General features: G+C 41.0%; 3 protein-coding genes across 4 annotated transcripts; 2 read left to right on the forward strand and 1 right to left on the reverse strand.

The window, feature by feature from the left end:
* The first annotated feature begins 1,985 nt into the window (after window positions 1–1,985).
* Window positions 1,986–5,044, forward strand: LOC4341774 (myb family transcription factor IPN2). Of its 2 annotated transcripts, none has more exons than XM_015786616.3 (6): window positions 1,986–2,639; window positions 2,812–2,888; window positions 3,083–3,137; window positions 3,448–3,508; window positions 3,620–3,692; window positions 4,086–5,044. In XM_015786616.3, exons 1-6 carry the CDS (start codon window positions 2,399–2,401, stop codon window positions 4,674–4,676), a joined length of 1,098 nt encoding a protein of 365 aa, XP_015642102.1. In that variant the 5' UTR covers window positions 1,986–2,398; the 3' UTR covers window positions 4,677–5,044. The 2 variants fall into 2 exon arrangements, with proteins under 2 accessions (XP_015642102.1, XP_025881808.1); XM_026026023.2 differs by having other exon boundaries at window positions 2,251–2,639; window positions 3,626–3,692.
* A 6,869-nt stretch (window positions 5,045–11,913) lies between these two features.
* Window positions 11,914–15,233, forward strand: LOC4341775 (ALA-interacting subunit 3). The gene is made up of 8 exons (XM_015788205.3): window positions 11,914–12,224; window positions 12,712–12,770; window positions 12,897–12,971; window positions 13,046–13,162; window positions 13,345–13,415; window positions 13,570–13,870; window positions 14,087–14,376; window positions 14,917–15,233. The coding sequence occupies exons 1-8, from the start codon at window positions 12,116–12,118 to the stop codon at window positions 14,969–14,971; spliced, it is 1,077 nt and encodes a 358-aa protein (XP_015643691.1). The 5' UTR covers window positions 11,914–12,115; the 3' UTR covers window positions 14,972–15,233.
* Window positions 15,234–15,471: 238 nt separating this feature from the next.
* LOC4341776 (uncharacterized) lies at window positions 15,472–17,297 on the reverse strand. The gene is made up of 4 exons (XM_015788206.2): window positions 17,087–17,297; window positions 16,536–16,813; window positions 16,227–16,433; window positions 15,472–16,119 (listed from the first exon to the last, which is right to left on the reverse strand). Exons 2-4 carry the CDS (start codon window positions 16,791–16,793, stop codon window positions 15,799–15,801), a joined length of 786 nt encoding a protein of 261 aa, XP_015643692.1. The 5' UTR covers window positions 16,794–16,813; window positions 17,087–17,297; the 3' UTR covers window positions 15,472–15,798.
* Between the last annotated feature and the right edge of the window lie 841 nt (window positions 17,298–18,138).

Raw genomic sequence — 18,138 nt, forward strand, 5'->3', positions numbered from 1 at the left:
CTAAAAACTAAAGCTGCCTGACTGGTTGTGGTTGATTGGTCCCCAATGCACACTATATAAACTTTAGGGTTTTTTTTTTCAGTGTATATGTTGTGATGTCTACTTGGGCAACCAACCATTCCCACGGGGCTCAATGCAAATGCATGTCTTTTTAATTCCCTCACAATCTGCAAGCCATCATTTGGATATGATGGTGTTTTTTGAGTACACTCCTTTTTCCATGACTAATTGCATGATGTGTCTAGATATATGCATATATATTATAGAGTTTGACCCACATATATATAACGATATGATGATTGGATGCACTAGTGATAAAAGACGAAGTCATCTCTTGTTTCCACTAATCTAGCTTCTCTGTTGGCGCGCATAATTCAGCTTAATTAGGTCGACAATTTTAGTGTTAATTCGTGTAACCGGAGGACATAAGAATGTGGAGTATGTTGTATCTCCTGGTAATTAATTAAGTAGGTAAAAAAATCCTTCTCATAGCATAGCAATAAGAATATATATATTGATAGATGAACAATGCATGTGGAATTAATAATGCTTCTTATTAATAGGGGTGAAAATGGGGCGGGTATTTCCCGCCCTCCTGCCCGGCCACATTATTTCGGGACAAATTCGGGTACCCGAGACTTTTCACGGATATCAGGTCCGAATACATGTCTTTTTTGGCGGATATAAGATCGGGTTCGGAAATATAGTATCCGATGGATACGGATTATCCGGTAAAAAATTCGGGTTTTACCCGGATAATTATACGGATATTACCTATATTATGTTTTTGTGAGGCATTTTTTGGTACTATGTATTGGTTCTGCTATGATGTATTATACCCTATTTATTTCCTAAGTTCCTAATGGCCTAATATAATTGTATTATGGATATATGGAATTGTTAAATGGTTATTGTCTATGTGATATATAAGGTTGTTGCTTCGACTTGATATCCGAATAAATATTCGTAACCAATAGTGTGTGTATCTATTTTGGTACGTATTTGTTCCATATTTTTGCCCGACATTATACGAGTTTGTATCCGTATTTGACACTATCCTTGTCCGACCCGATTCCGATTATAAAATGTGGGTTAGGATATGAAAAGGTTGAGATCTGACCGAACTCGATCCGTTTTCACCCCTGCTTATTAATGGATAAACCTTTGCAAATTGGGTGAAGTATACCTGCTAGAATCGAGAATTCAACAATATATGATTTACTTATCTAACAATCTTTATAAGTTATACACCCTATGGTAACAAATATTGTTTGATTTTTTTAAAAAAACTTAATAAATGCAGGAAAAACTAATTTAATATTTTCGAGGATACGTATATATGCACCGGCGCTCTGAGGGTGTGTTTGAGGAGAAAAAAAGAGAATATTAAGAAAAAAATAGTGAGTCATTAGCGTATGATTAATTAATTACGTATTAATTATTTCTAACTGAAAAACAGATAAATATGACTTTTGAAACAATTTTTCTATAGATTTTTCTTAATAAAAACACAACAGTTTCTTCTCTTTGTTTTTAAAAAACATGGTGAGACTTCCTTTTTTTTAAAAAAAATAAATAAAAGTTTTCCTCTCCTTGTGTTGCTGCCGAACGCAGCATAATAATTGTTAATATATATATATATTAAGCGTCATATAGGAGTTTTTATGTTTCATTAGTACACAAACATTTAAGGTCAAAGCTGATTAATTATGACTTAAAAACTATACTAGCTAGCTAGTAAAAAAAGCTTAATTATTACTCCCTTCATTTTTTTTCTTTGACGTTGGTTAGCTCAAAAATACATTTGTACAAGGAGGTAGTACTAACAAATACTTTCTCCGTATTTTAATATATGACGCCGTTGACTTTTTATTAACGATACGGAGGGAGTAATATAATTCAAGGTCTCTCTCCTCACCTCTGTTACAAAGCGAGGCGGCAGGACAAGGAGACCGGCGAGGCTTCGAGCTAGCTAGCAGTTGGCGGTGGCCGCTTTCCCCCCCGGATAGAATATCACCCGGTGCGCGCGCTTTCTACGCCGAGACCTAGAGAGAGAAAGGAGAAAGAGAGAGAAACAAAGCACCTAAAGCAACAAAGAGAGGTGTAGAGAGAGAGAGAGATGAGAACATATCATCAAGAAAAGAAGCTAAGAGAGATCAAGTGATGTGGTCGTCGCCGTAGCAGCAGTACAGCTTCTCTACCAACACCGTAGTCCTTTCTCTCCTCCTCCCCCTCCCCTCCTCGTTCCGCGTGCCGCGAGAGGATCGAACCCTATTCCTTTGTTCTTGAATCTCTTCCAAATCTGTAACAGAGAGAGAGAGAGAGGGAGGAGATCTAGTGAGTCTAGAGAGAGAGAGAGGTTCTTAAGAGGAGGAGGAAAGCTAGCTAGGAGAATAGAATGTTCCCTTCTTCTTCTCCTTCTCCTTCTCCTTCCTCCTCCAAGAAGCAGCAGCAGCTCAGTGGCGGCGTCGGCGTCGGCGGCGCCGCGGCGGCGGCGAGCTCGAATGATCGGCCGCCGTTGTGCGTCCAGGGTGACTCCGGCCTCGTCCTCACCACCGACCCCAAGCCACGCCTCCGCTGGACCGTCGAGCTCCATGACCGCTTCGTCGACGCCGTCACCCAGCTCGGAGGCCCGGACAGTACGTAGCTACGCTCTATACATGACTGATCTTGATGCTGAGAATTTGATTTGATTTTATTTGGTTCGAGTTCGGTTCTTCTTAATTAATTACTTGTATGTTTCATGATCAAACTCTTGATCAATTGTAAATTACTTGTATGTTTCATGATCAAACTCTTGATCAATTGTAGAGGCGACTCCAAAGACGATCATGAGGGTTATGGGAGTCAAGGGACTCACACTTTACCATCTCAAGAGCCATCTTCAGGTGTGTGTGCAGTACATATATAGATCCATGTCTATATATGGTTTTCTAGTTGCACTAGCTAGCATGGTTAGAACTAGGGTTAGCTTATGCTCTCTCTCTCTCTCTCTCTCATGTTTTGTAGATTGTTGTTTTTCAGAAATTCAGACTTCTGTATCTCTGGATCTCTCATGTGTTGTAGATTGTTGTTTTTTCAGAAATTCAGACTTGGGAAGCAGCACAAGGATTTCAACGACCACTCGGTTAAGGATGGTAAACACACGATCTACTTGTTAAAATAGCATATTACATTCCTAATTGTGTTCTTATAATTAGCTGGCTAGTTAGCTTGTTAGTTTGTTCGCACATGCATGTTTTTCCTTCCTTTAATTCCGCTTGTTAAAGTTTACCGACTTGATATATGTTAGCAGTGAATTTCTGTTTCGTTTGTACTAGCTAGCTATTTAAACAGCTTAATTTACTTACCATGATTCTTTCAGAATAGTTAATTTCACACTTTCTCTGAATATAATCAAAAGGTGAATTATATTCAAACTTATATTCGTCCATTTTCCCACTGCAGCAATGGACATGCAACGGAATGCAGCGTCTTCTTCGGGCATCATGGGAAGAAGCATGAATGAGTAAGTTGATTTTTTTTTCATAGAGTACCCTAGCTAGATTAGGTTGTTCATTAATTCAAAATGTGGTTTTTAATAACTATCTTATTATTCAAAATTTCTATGAATTGTTAGCCGCAGCGTGCATGTGAATGAGGCACTAAGGATGAAGATGGAAGTTCAGAGAAGATTCCATGAACAATTAGAGGTAATTAAGAGCATTGTCAGAAACAAATTAATTTTCTGTAATTCAGCATGGTGTCAAATTAATCACATACTGAACTTAATAGCCCAAGAAATTACTTATTAATTTGCTTTGCTTTATTCTGCATATGCTCCTTCACATGTTGCCTTTGAACTTTTGCATGCATGCATGAACGTTCTTGGGAAGTTTACATGCTTGTGGACAGCTTATATGTCAATGTTTGTCCTTCACATGTTCTGAAAATGAGATGCATCCATGCAAGAACATTCTTGGGAAGTTTACCTAGCTAGCACAACTTTATTTTTTTCCTATACTCATCTGTGGCACTCATGAGTTTGGCATATATGCATTTTCTTTGGACACAAAAGAAGTGAATATAACTAACTTTGCATGCAGGTGCAAAAGCACCTTCAGATGAGGGTTGAGGCCCAGGGGAAATACATGCAGACCATCCTGGAGAAAGCATACCAAGCCATCTCGTCCTCAGGAGATTGCGCCACGTGGCACGCAGGATACAAATCTCTAGGCAGCCAAGCTGTCCTTGACATTGGCAGCTCCATGAGCTTCCCTTCTCTGCAAGATGATCTGCAGTTATATGGAGGAAGCCATCTAGATCACCTGCATCAGCAGCATGAGCAGATGGAGATCAGGCCATCAATTGATACCTTCTTGGCATTCAATTACAGCTCCAGTACTGGGAAGAGCCCAATGGTGTGGCCCGGCGCCGACGACGGCGGCGGCGAGCCGGCGAAGATCTCCGGCGATCATCAGCTCCAGATGGCGGCGCCGGCGACGACGACGATGATGATGGAGGCCATCACCATGTCAGGAGGAGACTCCATGGGCAGTAAGGGGTTTGAGGGTCAGATGAGCTCTAAGCTTGACATGAGATCACCACCTCCACAGCAAACAGTGCTACCTGTAGGAAGTGAGAGGATGAGTAGTCCAATTGTTGGAGCCAAGGCTAGGAACATCTCCTATGGGTAAACTAATTGATGATGAATTGAAGAGGTAATTATATTAACTGCATGTTTAATTTTGTGGTGAAACCAGCAAGCAGGCTGAACTGATCTTGCAAGATCACTGAATAAGCATATGTAACTGTCTTGTTATTAGTTGGGAGAGTATACAAAAGTAGTATTGCATTATGCATCGTTCAATTAATTAGGATGCATCCATGCATGCAATTAATTAAGTTCTTGAGAGAGGAGGGTGATCTAGATAATTAGTCGTGCCTACATTCTTAATTTTGGCTTAAAGTTTGTAAATTTTAATTTTGTGTTGTCTTAATTCATCCATGCTTGTCTGAACATTAACGAAAGTTTTCTTATATATATGTATTTGGAGTCGTGTCACAGTACGGCATGCATGCATGTGATAACATGTTTTTACTCATGGGTAAATATTTTAAGGATATAATTAAGTGCAAGTGCTTGATCGATCGTTTCATGAAATTCTAGAAAGGTGGATTTACAAGTGGAGAAAAAAGAACGTACCTAAGATACCGAAAATACAGCAGTGTTCCTAGCTGTTAGATTTTAGTTAGTTCCCCTATCCATGTATCTGATGTATCTAGCTACTACGTACAGTCAACATATATATATCCTGGCACTCCAATTAATGGACGTTACTGCCAATTATCCTGGAGACTGACTGCTTACGGGCAATCCAACTAATCCAGTCAAAGGAGGAGGAGCGCTCGGAGTTAGCTTTCCTTGTTAGGGAGATAAGAAACCTCATGGCTGGGAATAGGGATATTGTTATTCTGAAGATTCATCGTAACTAGAATAGTGTTAGCCACGCCCTGGCTAATAAAGGGCGTAGCGAGGCTTTAACTGCTTTCTGACCGGCCGGATGATACTTGTAATTTTATCTCTCACCTGTTGGGTGCTGAGTATGAGTAATATATCCCCGTTCATTGCAAAAAAAAAAACATATATATACTTGCATGTCATCTAGATTATATTAACATTATTTCTAGAAATTTTCATGATTATTACTCGGGGCCTGGGGGTAGGCATTTAAAAAGATTATTAATGAGCCCAAGCACTTAAAAATGTTATATATTATTGGCGTTCCTTTTATCGATCAACTACTAGCCAAAATTACTCGTTTGTTGCTATGGATTATTAAAAGGAAAAAGTATAAATTACCCCCCCTGAAATATTGGATGAGTACGAATTATCCCCTAAACTTGAAAACCAGTCAATTTTCACCCTCAACTATCGATATTGGATGAATCCCCCCAGCAGCTTTACAAACGGTTTTGGTTTACGTGGCAATCCAGTCAGCAATTTTTTTCTTTTTAAATCAGCGGGCCCCACATGTCAGTCTCTCACCCTCTCTTTTACCCCTCACCTCTCTACCTCTCTCCAAAATCCTCACTCTTCTCGCTTCCTCACCTTGAGGACGGCGGCGGGCAGGAGCGACGAAGGGGGCGGCGGAGCTCGGGACGATGTCGGGCGGAGTGGGCGGCAGCAAAGGGCGCCCGCAACCACCGGCGCTCGGGACGGTGGTGAGCTGAGCTTAGGGCTGAGGGGGTGGCGGAGCTCGGGGCAGCAGAGGACAGAGTTCGGGGCAGCGGGAGGAGGGGGCGGCGGAGCTCGGAGCGGCGGGTGGAGGGGACTGGCCCTCGTCGCCGGTGCTCTGTCTTCCTCTCACCGATAGAGAAGCAAAGAAGGGAGAGAAGGGGAGAGAGAAAGACCAACACTGCATAACAGCACAATTAAGCACTGTTCCCGAATCACGATGCAATGGCTTAATTTAAAGTAGCTAGCTCAAATATATCCACAGTTAATTAGCTTGGATTAATTTTGCTCCAATTATATCAGTGACTGAGCCCTGTATAGCATGATGCATGCAGCCTTTTCTTGCTGAGAGTGGAAGCTTCGTTTGTTCTGCGTCGCCTCCTTTCTGCAATGCTGCATATGTATGTACAGTCTAATGTCTATACACAGTGCCCCTGGAATTGCTGAACTTCACACTGCTTGTGCTAGTGTACAATTCAGAATTCAGATCATATCATATGGTCAGGGACACAAGCAACTGTTCTATTTTTTTTTCAGCAGCTGTTAAGATTAATTATTCGAGGTATAAATGAATGAAGTATTATAAAGTTAGGAAATAGATTTAAATTAAATAGTATTTACTATAAGAAATTCATATATGTACAAATTTTTCAAAAATCACGTATTGTTAAGAGTTTGAGAAACGTGTATGTTAATTCATGTTGGGGAATCCCAACAAGAATCGTGTTCGACCTTTAAAATCCCAATAATAATAAATAGAAGAGGCAACATGATAGGGTGGGGCAGTTGACGCGATATTAAAAAAATATAAAACAGAACCAAAATAACGATTATGTTTGATTTTTAAAAGCCCAATAACAATAAAGAGGAGGGGCGGTGAGCAGGTTGTACAATAGTAAAGATAACGGCGGGTATGAATCAGCCCATTTCATGCACCCCAATTATATTGGCTGTATAAAAAAACTGGCTGTTTTCATATCCCCTTGAGTACATGGGACTTGCAATTATATATGGTCCCGATTTCTTTCCTGAAATCCACTAGAAAGGTGGAATATTTCTGGTTTCAGGAAAGAAATATTTGTTCCTGAAATGCACCCGCCCTCGTCCCTTGTATTATTACAAGCGGTTTTCCTTGGTAGTAGCGTGATCTGCGCATGCAAATTAACATATATGTGGCTCCTCTGATCATGCTAATTAATTACCTGATGATAATTAGGGATGATTTTAGAATATTACCATAGACAAACCCTTTAACTGCGCCACTGTACTCCTATATATATCTCTTATTACACCGGTCAGAGTACTGATTATTTCATCATCTTCTTCGTGCATTCGATCGATCCATCGCCATTTCAATTCCCAGTACTTCAGCAATGGACAATCAATGGAATGCAGCGCCATCTTCAGGCACGAATTCAGAGTAAGTTGATTTACCATGGCTATATTAATTTGTTGTTCATTAATTCAAAATGCACCCTCTTTTTAGCCAAACAATCAAAATTAATTTTCTTTTGTCTATACTTTCTGATCGATCTAGCTCCATGCATGTTCATATGTTTTCAAAATTAATTTTCTGTTCTGTCGATCTTCACAGCCGCAACGTGCATGTGAATGGGGCAGATAAGAAGGCCCAGAGCCAAGAACAACAAGAGGTGAGAGAGCATATGTATTTTTAAATTCATCATTGCATACTGATGACTAGTTCACATAAGAAATTAGTACCCCTTTAAGTTCATTATTTGCTCCTCCCATTTATCTCAAAATAAATTAGTACCCCTTTAAGTTCATTATTTGCTCCTCCCATTTATAAAAGTAGCAGATATATGTATTAGGATCGGAGCATATAAAATGTAGTATAATTTTATTAGGATTTGATAAAAAAGAGGATATTTGCGGAAGGAATAGCATGTTGCTTCTGAACTTTACATGCATGAACGTTCCCCATTAAATTCTCACATGTTCTATCTGAAAATTAAATGATATGTCTCTTGCAAGAGGAACATTCTTGGGAAGTTTACCCTGCTAGTGCTAGCACAACTTTTTTTTCAATAATCTTTCAACTCATCATGAGTATTATATTTGGCATATGCATTTTCTTTGGACACCCAGAAAGTGAATATATTTCTTTGCATGCAGGCAGAAAAGCACCTCCAGATGAGGGTTGAGGCCCAGGAGAAATACATGCGGTCCATGATGGAGAAAGCACACCAAGCCCTCGCATCTGGTGCCACGTGGCCCGCCGCCAATGAGCAGGCGAAGATCTCACCTCCAGGAAGGAAGTGAGAGGATAAATCTGGATTTTTCACATTTTGGTTCTTGTGAAAAACTTATTTCGCAAATAGACCCCTAAAAAAACTTATCCCATAACCGCCGACGTGGCGGGGCGATGCTGAGGTGACTAGGGAGAGCGCGCCAGAATGGCTGGCGCCACCCCCCCCCCCCGAATTTTTTATTTTTCTTTTATGTTTTTGATATTTTTTTCACGCTTAGGGATACATAAGAACCAAACATAGAAAAAATAAACTCAAATGGACGTAATATGTAACCCGTAGAATTTTTTTCTCTCCTCTCCTCTCTCTCCGAACTAGTGCAGAGGAGAGAGATGTGCAACTTTTTTATTTTTATTTTTTTTTGATATTTTTTCACACTTAGGAACTTACAATAACCAACCATATAAAAAATAAACTCAAACGGACGAAATATGTGGCCTGTGGAATTTTTCAAAGCTCTACCGAAAAACTTCTCTCCTCAAAAACACAATCTTGCAAGTGGAATTTGGAGGTTTTAATATCGCCGAACCTGGCAAAGCAAGGGAGAATCGGGTGTAACTTTTTATGTAGATGTCCGTGGATATATTATTTGCCTGATTCCGAGTCCGTATGAGAAAGTTACGCCTATTTCAATAAATGACATATTTTGTCCGTTTCGGTGAGTTTTGGAAAATTCTACAAGTCACATTTTGTCCGTTTGAGTTTATTTTTTATATGGTTGGTTCCTATGTTCTCCTAAGTGTGAAAAAAATATCAAAAAATGAAATAAAAATAAAAAATTGCATCTCTATACTGTTTAACTTATGGCTATCATTTTATATGGTTATATTTTGAATTAGATTAAGTAAGTAATTTCATATAGTCTAATTTACTAAAGGATCTCTCCTATGTTTAACATGCTGATCAAAAGGTTTTACTAAAGAAGTTATGGTCTAATTTTAGTGAAGGTGCAAAGTAGACTAAGTGGTAGACTTAGCTAAGTGGTAGTTCGAGTTGAAATTTTTTTTGGTGGTTGGTTGTATCGTGATCCTAAGTGTGAAAAAACATCCGAAAAAATAAAACAAAAATAACATCGTTGCAACTCCATACAGAGAAACATGAATGGAGGTGAGGGGTGGGGGGGCGCCAGTCATGCTGGCGCCCTCATTCCTAGGGCGGCGCCAGCCACTTTGGCGTGCTCCCCCTAGCCACCTCAGCATCGCCCCGCCACGTCGGCAGGGGGACGGCGCGGCGCCAGCCACCCTGGCACCCCAAAAAGGACCATTTCTGGGATAAGTTTTTTCAGGGGTCTATTTACGAAATAAGTTTTTCAAAAGGACCAATATGTGAAAAATCCAGAGGATAATAGCCTTACCTCCGCTTCAAAATATAGCAACTATATTTTGGGAGGAAGGTAGGTATTACTTATTTAGAGGAACATCTTCTATGGCTATGGGGTATCATAATTTATGATTAAGAGGTGTAATAAACCTCTTGCATGATCACTCAATAAGCATATGTGTGTGTGTATATGTACACTGTCTTGTTTGATGGTGTTCCAAAATGGCATAATTAATAATATGATATCCGAATTTATTTGTAGAGGCATATGACTCAGCACCTGCTAACTGCTCCCAGAGTCCAAAAATGTAATAACCTATAACCAAACGATTTTGCTAAAAATTAGGCGCAACCGGAGTTTCTTTTGTTTTTCTTTCTCTGTTTTATTTTTATTTTTCATCCTAGAGTCTCCAATAGGCATTGTGCCATTATCAACTTATAATATCAATATTTATTCGAGATGGTGGTGAAACTCATCCTTTATAAACTGCAATCCCTCGTAAAAAATATATAAAAATTAGCTATAATACGAATCAGGCTGAAACGACGTATCCAGCCCATCAGGGCCCATACTAGAGCCCACTATCAGCCCAATACAGCGCGGCCTGCAGCCGGGGCCCACCAAAGACTTCCCAACGTCAACGCAATATTCTCCTACCTGATGGATGGCCGGAAAATGGCATTGGACGGACAGGATGCACAAGAGGGCAACTAATTAATCGCATTTTATTTTGTCTTCCAAGATGACATTGTTTGACCTTGACATTTGAATTTTCAAATTTCAACGAGACCCAAACCTAAACGGCGATGATAACGATGACTGTTAACTTGAAATTAAGTGTCAATGTTCTATAGGTCATGGTCATGTGAGATAACGTATACGATACATCATTTATGGTCGTTGATTTTTCTACCGTAAGTACGAAAATGAGTGACCAACATTGATTCCATATATAATGATAAATTATCAGCAAGAGAGTGATGAACAAGTCAAACTACAACTGTAGAAGATTAATTAATTAACGACTAACGGTGTTCATCTTCTAGAAAGGCTAGAGGGTAGAGGCGCAGCACAAAAGCACCAATATCTTATTGCCAGGTGTCACATGCATGACCAAAAATGTTCCGTATATTGAGTTCGTCATAAGGGCCAGATTAGTCTAAGGTGAACTTTGAGTACCTTTCATATTTTTGTTGTGCTGACTAAAATCACATGTGCAGATTTGTTTGAAATGATACTTCCGTATCACTATTTCTGCCATAGTTTGTAACACATAATCTTGCTTTGTCAGAGTACAGACTGTCCTTCTATCTCGTTTTCTCCATAATACAGGGACTATATGTGCTATTATGGTAGGTATAGTCTGTTCCAAAATATAACTATTTCTAGCACTTAAAATTTGTTTTAAAATACAATAACTTCTCCACCAACATTCTCTTCTCAACCAATAACAACTCTTCCACCATTCACTTTTTTCACCTAACTTAACTTCTTAATCAATCACAATATCTCTCTATTTAATTCTACCTAATTTCTTAACAATCGTGTCAAACTCTAAAACCTCTTTTATTCTAAGAGGAGGTATTAACATATTATCATAAAACTTTTTAGCAACTACGTAAATATGAGTATAGTAGCTACGAAAAATCTCAAAGATTTTTTTTAAAAAAAACCCATTAGTACTAAACATGGGAAGAAAAGTGCTTGAAAAGGAACAAAATAGATCTAACTGATAGCTGTGAAAAAATCTCTAAAAAAAAGAAAAACAAACTATATATTAGTATTAGGCCTTTTATTTTCTGATTAAGTTGCTCTACAATATCAAATCAACTCATCTTCTAAATTTATAATAATCAAAACTCAATAATCATATGTTATTATTTTTTTTCGTTTTTGCGTATACTTTCTTAATCCTCATATTTATCAGTTGCAAACAGGGCCTAAACCTTTATAAGAAAAGTCCTTAAAAAAGAAAAGAAAAAAATATTCTAGAACAAAGACAGTGAAAATAAAACCTGTTTTGACCATATGAAAAAAAAATTAATCCCAACTCCCAATTCCCAAGCCAACCACCACAGCAAAGCCTCCCTTCCTTTCCTCTCTTCGTCTTCCTCCTCCCTCCCCTCTCTCCACAGGTCAAATCCTCCCCTTCCTTGCTTGCAATCCTAGCAAGCTCCAAGATCGCGGCAAGCTAGCCTCGAGGGAGGCCCGCCTGCCCGGGCCTCGGGCTCCGGGGGCCCGGTTCTTGAGGTTTCTTGGTCGTGGGGTCGAGGAGGTGGTGGGTGGTGGTGGCTGCGGCTTGGCGCGATGAACAACCACGCGGCGGGCGGGAGCACGAGCAACGGCGGATCCGGGGTCGACGGGGATGGCGGCGGCGGTGGCGGCGCGGCCAGGAGGAACACCAAGATGCCCAAGTGTGAGCGCGCGAGATCTCTCTCTCTCTTTGCTCTTCTTTGCTTGCTTCTTGTCTCGTCTAGCCTTAGTGCAAGATCAGGATGCGATGAGCAGAGCTGTTGCTGAGAGCGAAGTCCATGTAGTAGTTAGTAGCTTGGGTTCTTTTCGCAATTTCACCCCGCAAAGGTGGTGGTAATCTGGCTAGCTTAGGGGGGGTCTCAGCTCTCGAGATGGATGCTAGCTCATGCATGTTTTCTTTTTGGATTAGTATGGTAGGTAATGATTTATGTTGGGTGTACTTACCTCTAGTGATTATATAGCTAGTTTCAATAGTCCAGGAGAAACCTTGATTAAATTGAGCTGTGCGCAATTCTAATATTGTTTGGTTTGTTCTTTGCATAGACGAACATTTTAGGTCGAAAACGCCGATCAAGTGTTAGGGGAAGCGAATCTGACTAGCGTTTCCAGGTTGTGAGCTGATTCTTACTCCGTAAATTTTTCATGCGCAGATTCCAAGTTCACGCAGCAGGAGCTGCCGGCTTGTAAACCAATTCTAACTCCAAAATGGGTAAGTTTAATTACTTGTTGCATACTTCCAAGGATTAATAGATTTAGGGTGTTACTAGTTTTAGGGGATAAAAGATGAATATATGTGCGGAGCCGTTCACTGATGTTTTGGCTTTGTGCTACTTAGGTTGTATCGGTGTTTTTCCTTGTCGGCGTCATCTTCGTACCAGTTGGTGTTGTTTCGCTGCTAGCTGCACAAAATGTATGCTCTGTATCTTTTACACAATAGGACATGTTCTGGAAGTTTCTGTATTTATCTGTTTGAAACTGTTGCAGGTTGTTGAGATAGTTGATCGGTATGATGATGCATGCGTGCCAGCCAACATGACTGATAACAAGCTTGCTTACATCCAAAACCCAAACATATCCAAAGAGTGCACAAGGACTCTGACAGTAATGAGCTTAATTTTCTGGCAGTTACCTCATATTGAATGATTAGGGTATATAGTTGGAGCAACACTGCAGCTAAATATATCTGGGACATTTTTTTAAAACTTTAATTAGCATGTGGTTGTAAGTGGACATTGTATCAAAATTTGTTGGCTAAATGGGAACTGTTTTGTTTTTATCTCCAGATTACAGAGGATATGAATCAGCCAATTTTTGTATACTATCAACTTGATAATTTCTACCAGAATCATAGGAGGTATGACATGATTCTATTCAAGGTTTTCAATCAAGAATTTGATTACTTAGCCTTCCTAACCAATCTGGCAACAATGAAACCTATGACTTTTTTGCCTTATGATAACAATAACATGCATTTGATACCTAGTATGTATAACTCTTTCCAAATTCAGATATGTGAAGAGCCGAAATGATGGACAGCTAAGGGACGCTGCGAAGGCAAACCAGACATCTGCCTGTGAACCTGAGAAAACCACGGCAGATGGAAAACCGATTGTTCCTTGTGGGCTGATTGCTTGGAGTTTGTTCAATGATACATATAGCTTCACTCGTGGCAATGAGAACTTGACAGTAGACAAGAAGGACATCTCTTGGAAAAGTGATAGGGAGCACAAATTTGGCAAAAATGTCTATCCAAGCAACTTTCAGAATGGTTTGCTCAAAGGTGGAGGAACACTTGATCCGGCAATCCCAGTATGTGAACTCTTGATCTTTGCTATCACGCTGTTGCACATGCATGTAGTTGGAGGCAAACTGTTACGCATTTTATTACATATGCTTAACATCTTGATTTTCTGCTAATATCAACTATAGTTCATTTGAGTTCTTATTCACGTAGATATATAAAAAAGTTGCCTAGCCTTGGAATTTCTATGAGTAACTCATATCAGTTCGCATTCTATGTGACAGTTGAGTGAGCAAGAGGACCTTATCGTTTGGATGCGGACTGCGGCACTTCCTACATTCAGAAAGTTGTATGGGAGAATATATGTTGACCTCAAGAAGAATGATACCATAACTGTGAAGCTGAGTAACAACTACAATACATATAACTTTGGTGGCAAGAAAAAGCTGGTCCTTTCTACTGCAACCTGGCTTGGTGGGAAGAATGATTTTCTAGGATTTGCGTATGTTATAGTCGGAGGGGTCTGCTTTTTCTTGGCATTTGCTTTCACCTTGCTATACCTCATAAAACCAAGGTTGGTAACATATGTTCCCTGCAATTAAATGGAAATGCATGTGCTATATACTTGATATGCTTGTAGGCCATGCAGTTAACCTTCTCATTATAGTTCACTATGTAGATGCATATGCTGTGGAATGCTACATTCATGACATGGGTGTTATGCAAAAAGCTCATTTCCTGGATTATTATGTTTTCTGAGAACATGTCTACTGTCGATCATTTTTTGGTGCATATCATTCTTACGACTATTAGTGCCATTAAGAGTGATGTGGCATTGCTGTACTGGGTTGTATCATTGTATCAAAATAAAGAAACAAAGCTAAAATGTTCATATTGAACATGCATACTTTCGTTCCTTTGCTGACTGAGATTTTATAGAAGAATCTCTTTAGTTGCAAATTTTGTTAGGGTAAAATACTAAGGCAGCACAGGGCACAGCTAGTTAGTATCATACTCATGTTGCATTGATATGCACCTGTATTTACACACAACCACATGCTGTATTTGGTATATGAAAGTCGTTCTACTATATTTATCTGCGGTATTTTTGCAGGAAATTGGGTGATCACAACTACTTGTCCTGGAACAGACATCCTGGAGGCCGTTAAGACGTCCAAAACACTTGTCGCATAAAAATGGCTCATCCGGTGACATGTATCATGTACTTAATGATGATATACTGAAAATTGTCAGGGAGTGTAATCAGGTCTTTGGTTTGACCTAGACCTTCATGTACATCTTAGCATAAGAACCACGCTGTTTTGTTTCATTGTTTCTTTTGTTATTTCGGAACTGCATATAGCAGTGATGAATAGAATCGGTACTGATTGTTTTGTGATGAATAGAATCCTATCATTCTGAATGCCTAAACCGTTCTGTTATTGGCTTAAGTGGTTCATTCATCATGCTGATATGCATGCTTCAGTAATAAAACAAACAAACTGTCTTCTGATAATGGGAATATGGGATTGAATAATTTTTAACAGATTTGCTTGTCTACCATGATCAAATGCTGCAAACCTCTCACATTATCTCAAACACGAGCGGCAGAATCAAATGCCTTTGCTTTTTTTTTTGTTCTTTTTTTTCAGACAGGTGTGGAATAGAATGACAAACAGAACTGAAATTGCCCTGCTTTTATTGCTTCAGACAGGCGAAGATGCCAAACAAAACTAGTTTTCTTCGCTGAAACACAGTTCATGGGAGACTACAACAATGCTCTGCCACACTGATTTGCTTGACATATTCAGCAATCAGCATCAACAGTTCAACACCAAACAGCTTACATAATCCAGCAGCCAAGAACCATCACATAACCTATTCCATCAGTACAATACAAATACATCAATGGCACATTTCTTTTGCCTCCCTCGTTTCATAACTAGGAAACAAGAGGGAATTCAGCTCAGTGACAGGGGAACTGAATTTTCTAAGGTCAGACATTTTGTTCAGCTGCTACTGGCTCATCCTTGAGATTCTTGCTGAGCCACTCCTGAGCAGCTACCAGGTCAGGGAGCACAGTTGCTCCAGACTTCCTCCAGCTCTCAGCATCGGCGGTCTTGAATCGGTCCAGAAGCAGCGCGTGCATTCCGATGCTCCGTGCAGGGGTGTAGTCCTTGCGCATGCTGTCGCCTATGTGAAGCGCCTCTTCTGGCGCGACCTTGCCCGCCATTTCCAGTGCAATCCTGTAGATACTTGGATCTGGCTTCTCCACACCAACTATTCCAGAGAACACCCCAAAGTCCCACTCGGAGCCCTGGTTAAAAAAAAATCAAGAGAAGTCATGAACCACAACATTTACTTGTGAAGATGATAACATTAGAGGAGCATGAGGTGTAATTTGTTATGCGGAGAATATCGAACCTGGTTCAGTCCTAGAGCAGGCAAGATGACGTCTTTGTAACGGTATTCTGCGTTGCTGACAATTCCAACCGTGAGCCCCTTCCCGCGAAGCCACCTCATGAAGGGCTGCGCATCAGGGAATACCGAGTACGGAGCAGACGAGCCAAAAGAAGAGTAAATCCGTTTGAAAATCTTCTCAAATGTCTCCTCGTCATACTCATAACCAGCCTACAAGACAGCACATATCAAGCAACCGAAGCACTTAGCCTCTGAACACAAAGACATCACTAGTTCCTGAAAAGCTTCAGACCTACAAAACAGTGGCATCACCTTAACAAAAGAATCCTTGACGCACATCCTCCACCAGTCGATATTCGGCATCTTCGCTGCAAATCCAAAGCATGGGTATTGCCTTGCCATCTCGGTGTATGCAAGCTTGAAGCCCTCATGCATTCGCTGGTAGTCAGGACATGGCTTCCCAGCAGCCTTAGCTGCCATACAGTAGTAATCACCAAGCTGCCCTTTGTAGGCAAGCAGAGTACCGGTGACATCCACAGTGATCAACCGCAGCTTCGAAATGAGCGACATGTTTTGACGATGATCTTCTTCTGAGCAGCAAAAAAATAAAACGATGAAAATTCTACAGTGGCGGATCTAACATGGGGAACCATCAAACTGTTACTACTACTAGTATTAAGGTTGAGGGCAGATCTCTAGAACAGAAGCTAGAGGCTAACGCAAATTTGGAGAAGAAAGACAGAAAGTGCGTGGGTAGAGAGGTGTGCCGTGTGCGTAACGGATGCGGGCAGAAGGAGCAGAACGAGCGACGGATGGGGATCGGCGCAGGCGGGCTGCGGTGGCGGGAGGATGTGCTCACTCACCAGGATGGATGCGGTGGGAGGATGCCGACGAAGCGGCGGTCGCGTGATGGATGGGGGTCGCCGGAGGCGGAGGCGGCGCCTCGCGTGATGGATGGGGATCGCCGGAGGCGGAGGCGGAGGCGGAGTCGGCGGCGGCGCCTCGCGGGATGGATGGAGACGGCAGCGGTGGCCGGTGGGCGAGATAGAAGCGTCAAAATGGCGAGGGCAGTTTAGTAATTTCGCCTAGCGCATCCCATTCCTTGCAAATTGCACATCCCATCCCCACCGTACCCGAAATATGAAAAATAGAAACAATGTATATATCACTTCCAATCCCATTTTTCAAATTAAGCCCTTGGGATTAACCTTTAACACGGCGGGTTTTTATTTTAATTTTTTATATGGTTGAGATGGTGGATAAAAAATAGCTACCTTTGGGGCACTGTCCGATTAGGCACGGCTGACCGAACAGCCATGCTGTGTCGGCCCTATGTGCTGGGTCTAGAGCCCAGGTACGGTCCAGTGAGATGAGATGTCGGGTCATGTTGAGTTGGCATGGCACGATTAGTTTACGTGGACTGTGTTGAGGCCGGTTAGCCCAAATTTAACATATACTAAGAAAAAAAAATATGAATAGAGTCTGTTCTATCATGTTGCACAAACTTCGGCACATGTTGCACAAATGAGATCCCCCGCTCATTAATAGCACATTCCTCATCCTCATCGTCAAGCAATGCCATGGCCCTTCACTTCCTACTTTCTTCGCCCCGAGCTGGTGAGTCCATAGTGATCGCTATGCTTAGTAGTTGTGCTCACGAATTGGGTTGGCCATACCACGATGCTACCGTGCAGATCTATGTCGACAAGCATCCTCCGTCGCTTCCTCTTCCCTGAACCCTTGGCTTCTTCAATTTTTCCGTTTTCCTTTACTCCGTCGGTCCCATCGTGTCGCACGGGCCAAGCTATGCGCTATTCCTGGGTCATGTCGTGCTGGCTCACACATGCACTTGTTGTGTTGGCATGACAACCCGGGTAGCAACTGAAGCACAGCCTGGCTAGACAGGTCGTGCCAG

The sequence above is a fragment of the Oryza sativa genome, chromosome 6, assembly GCF_034140825.1.
Source record: "Oryza sativa Japonica Group chromosome 6, ASM3414082v1".
Taxonomy (NCBI): Eukaryota; Viridiplantae; Streptophyta; class Magnoliopsida; order Poales; family Poaceae; genus Oryza; species Oryza sativa.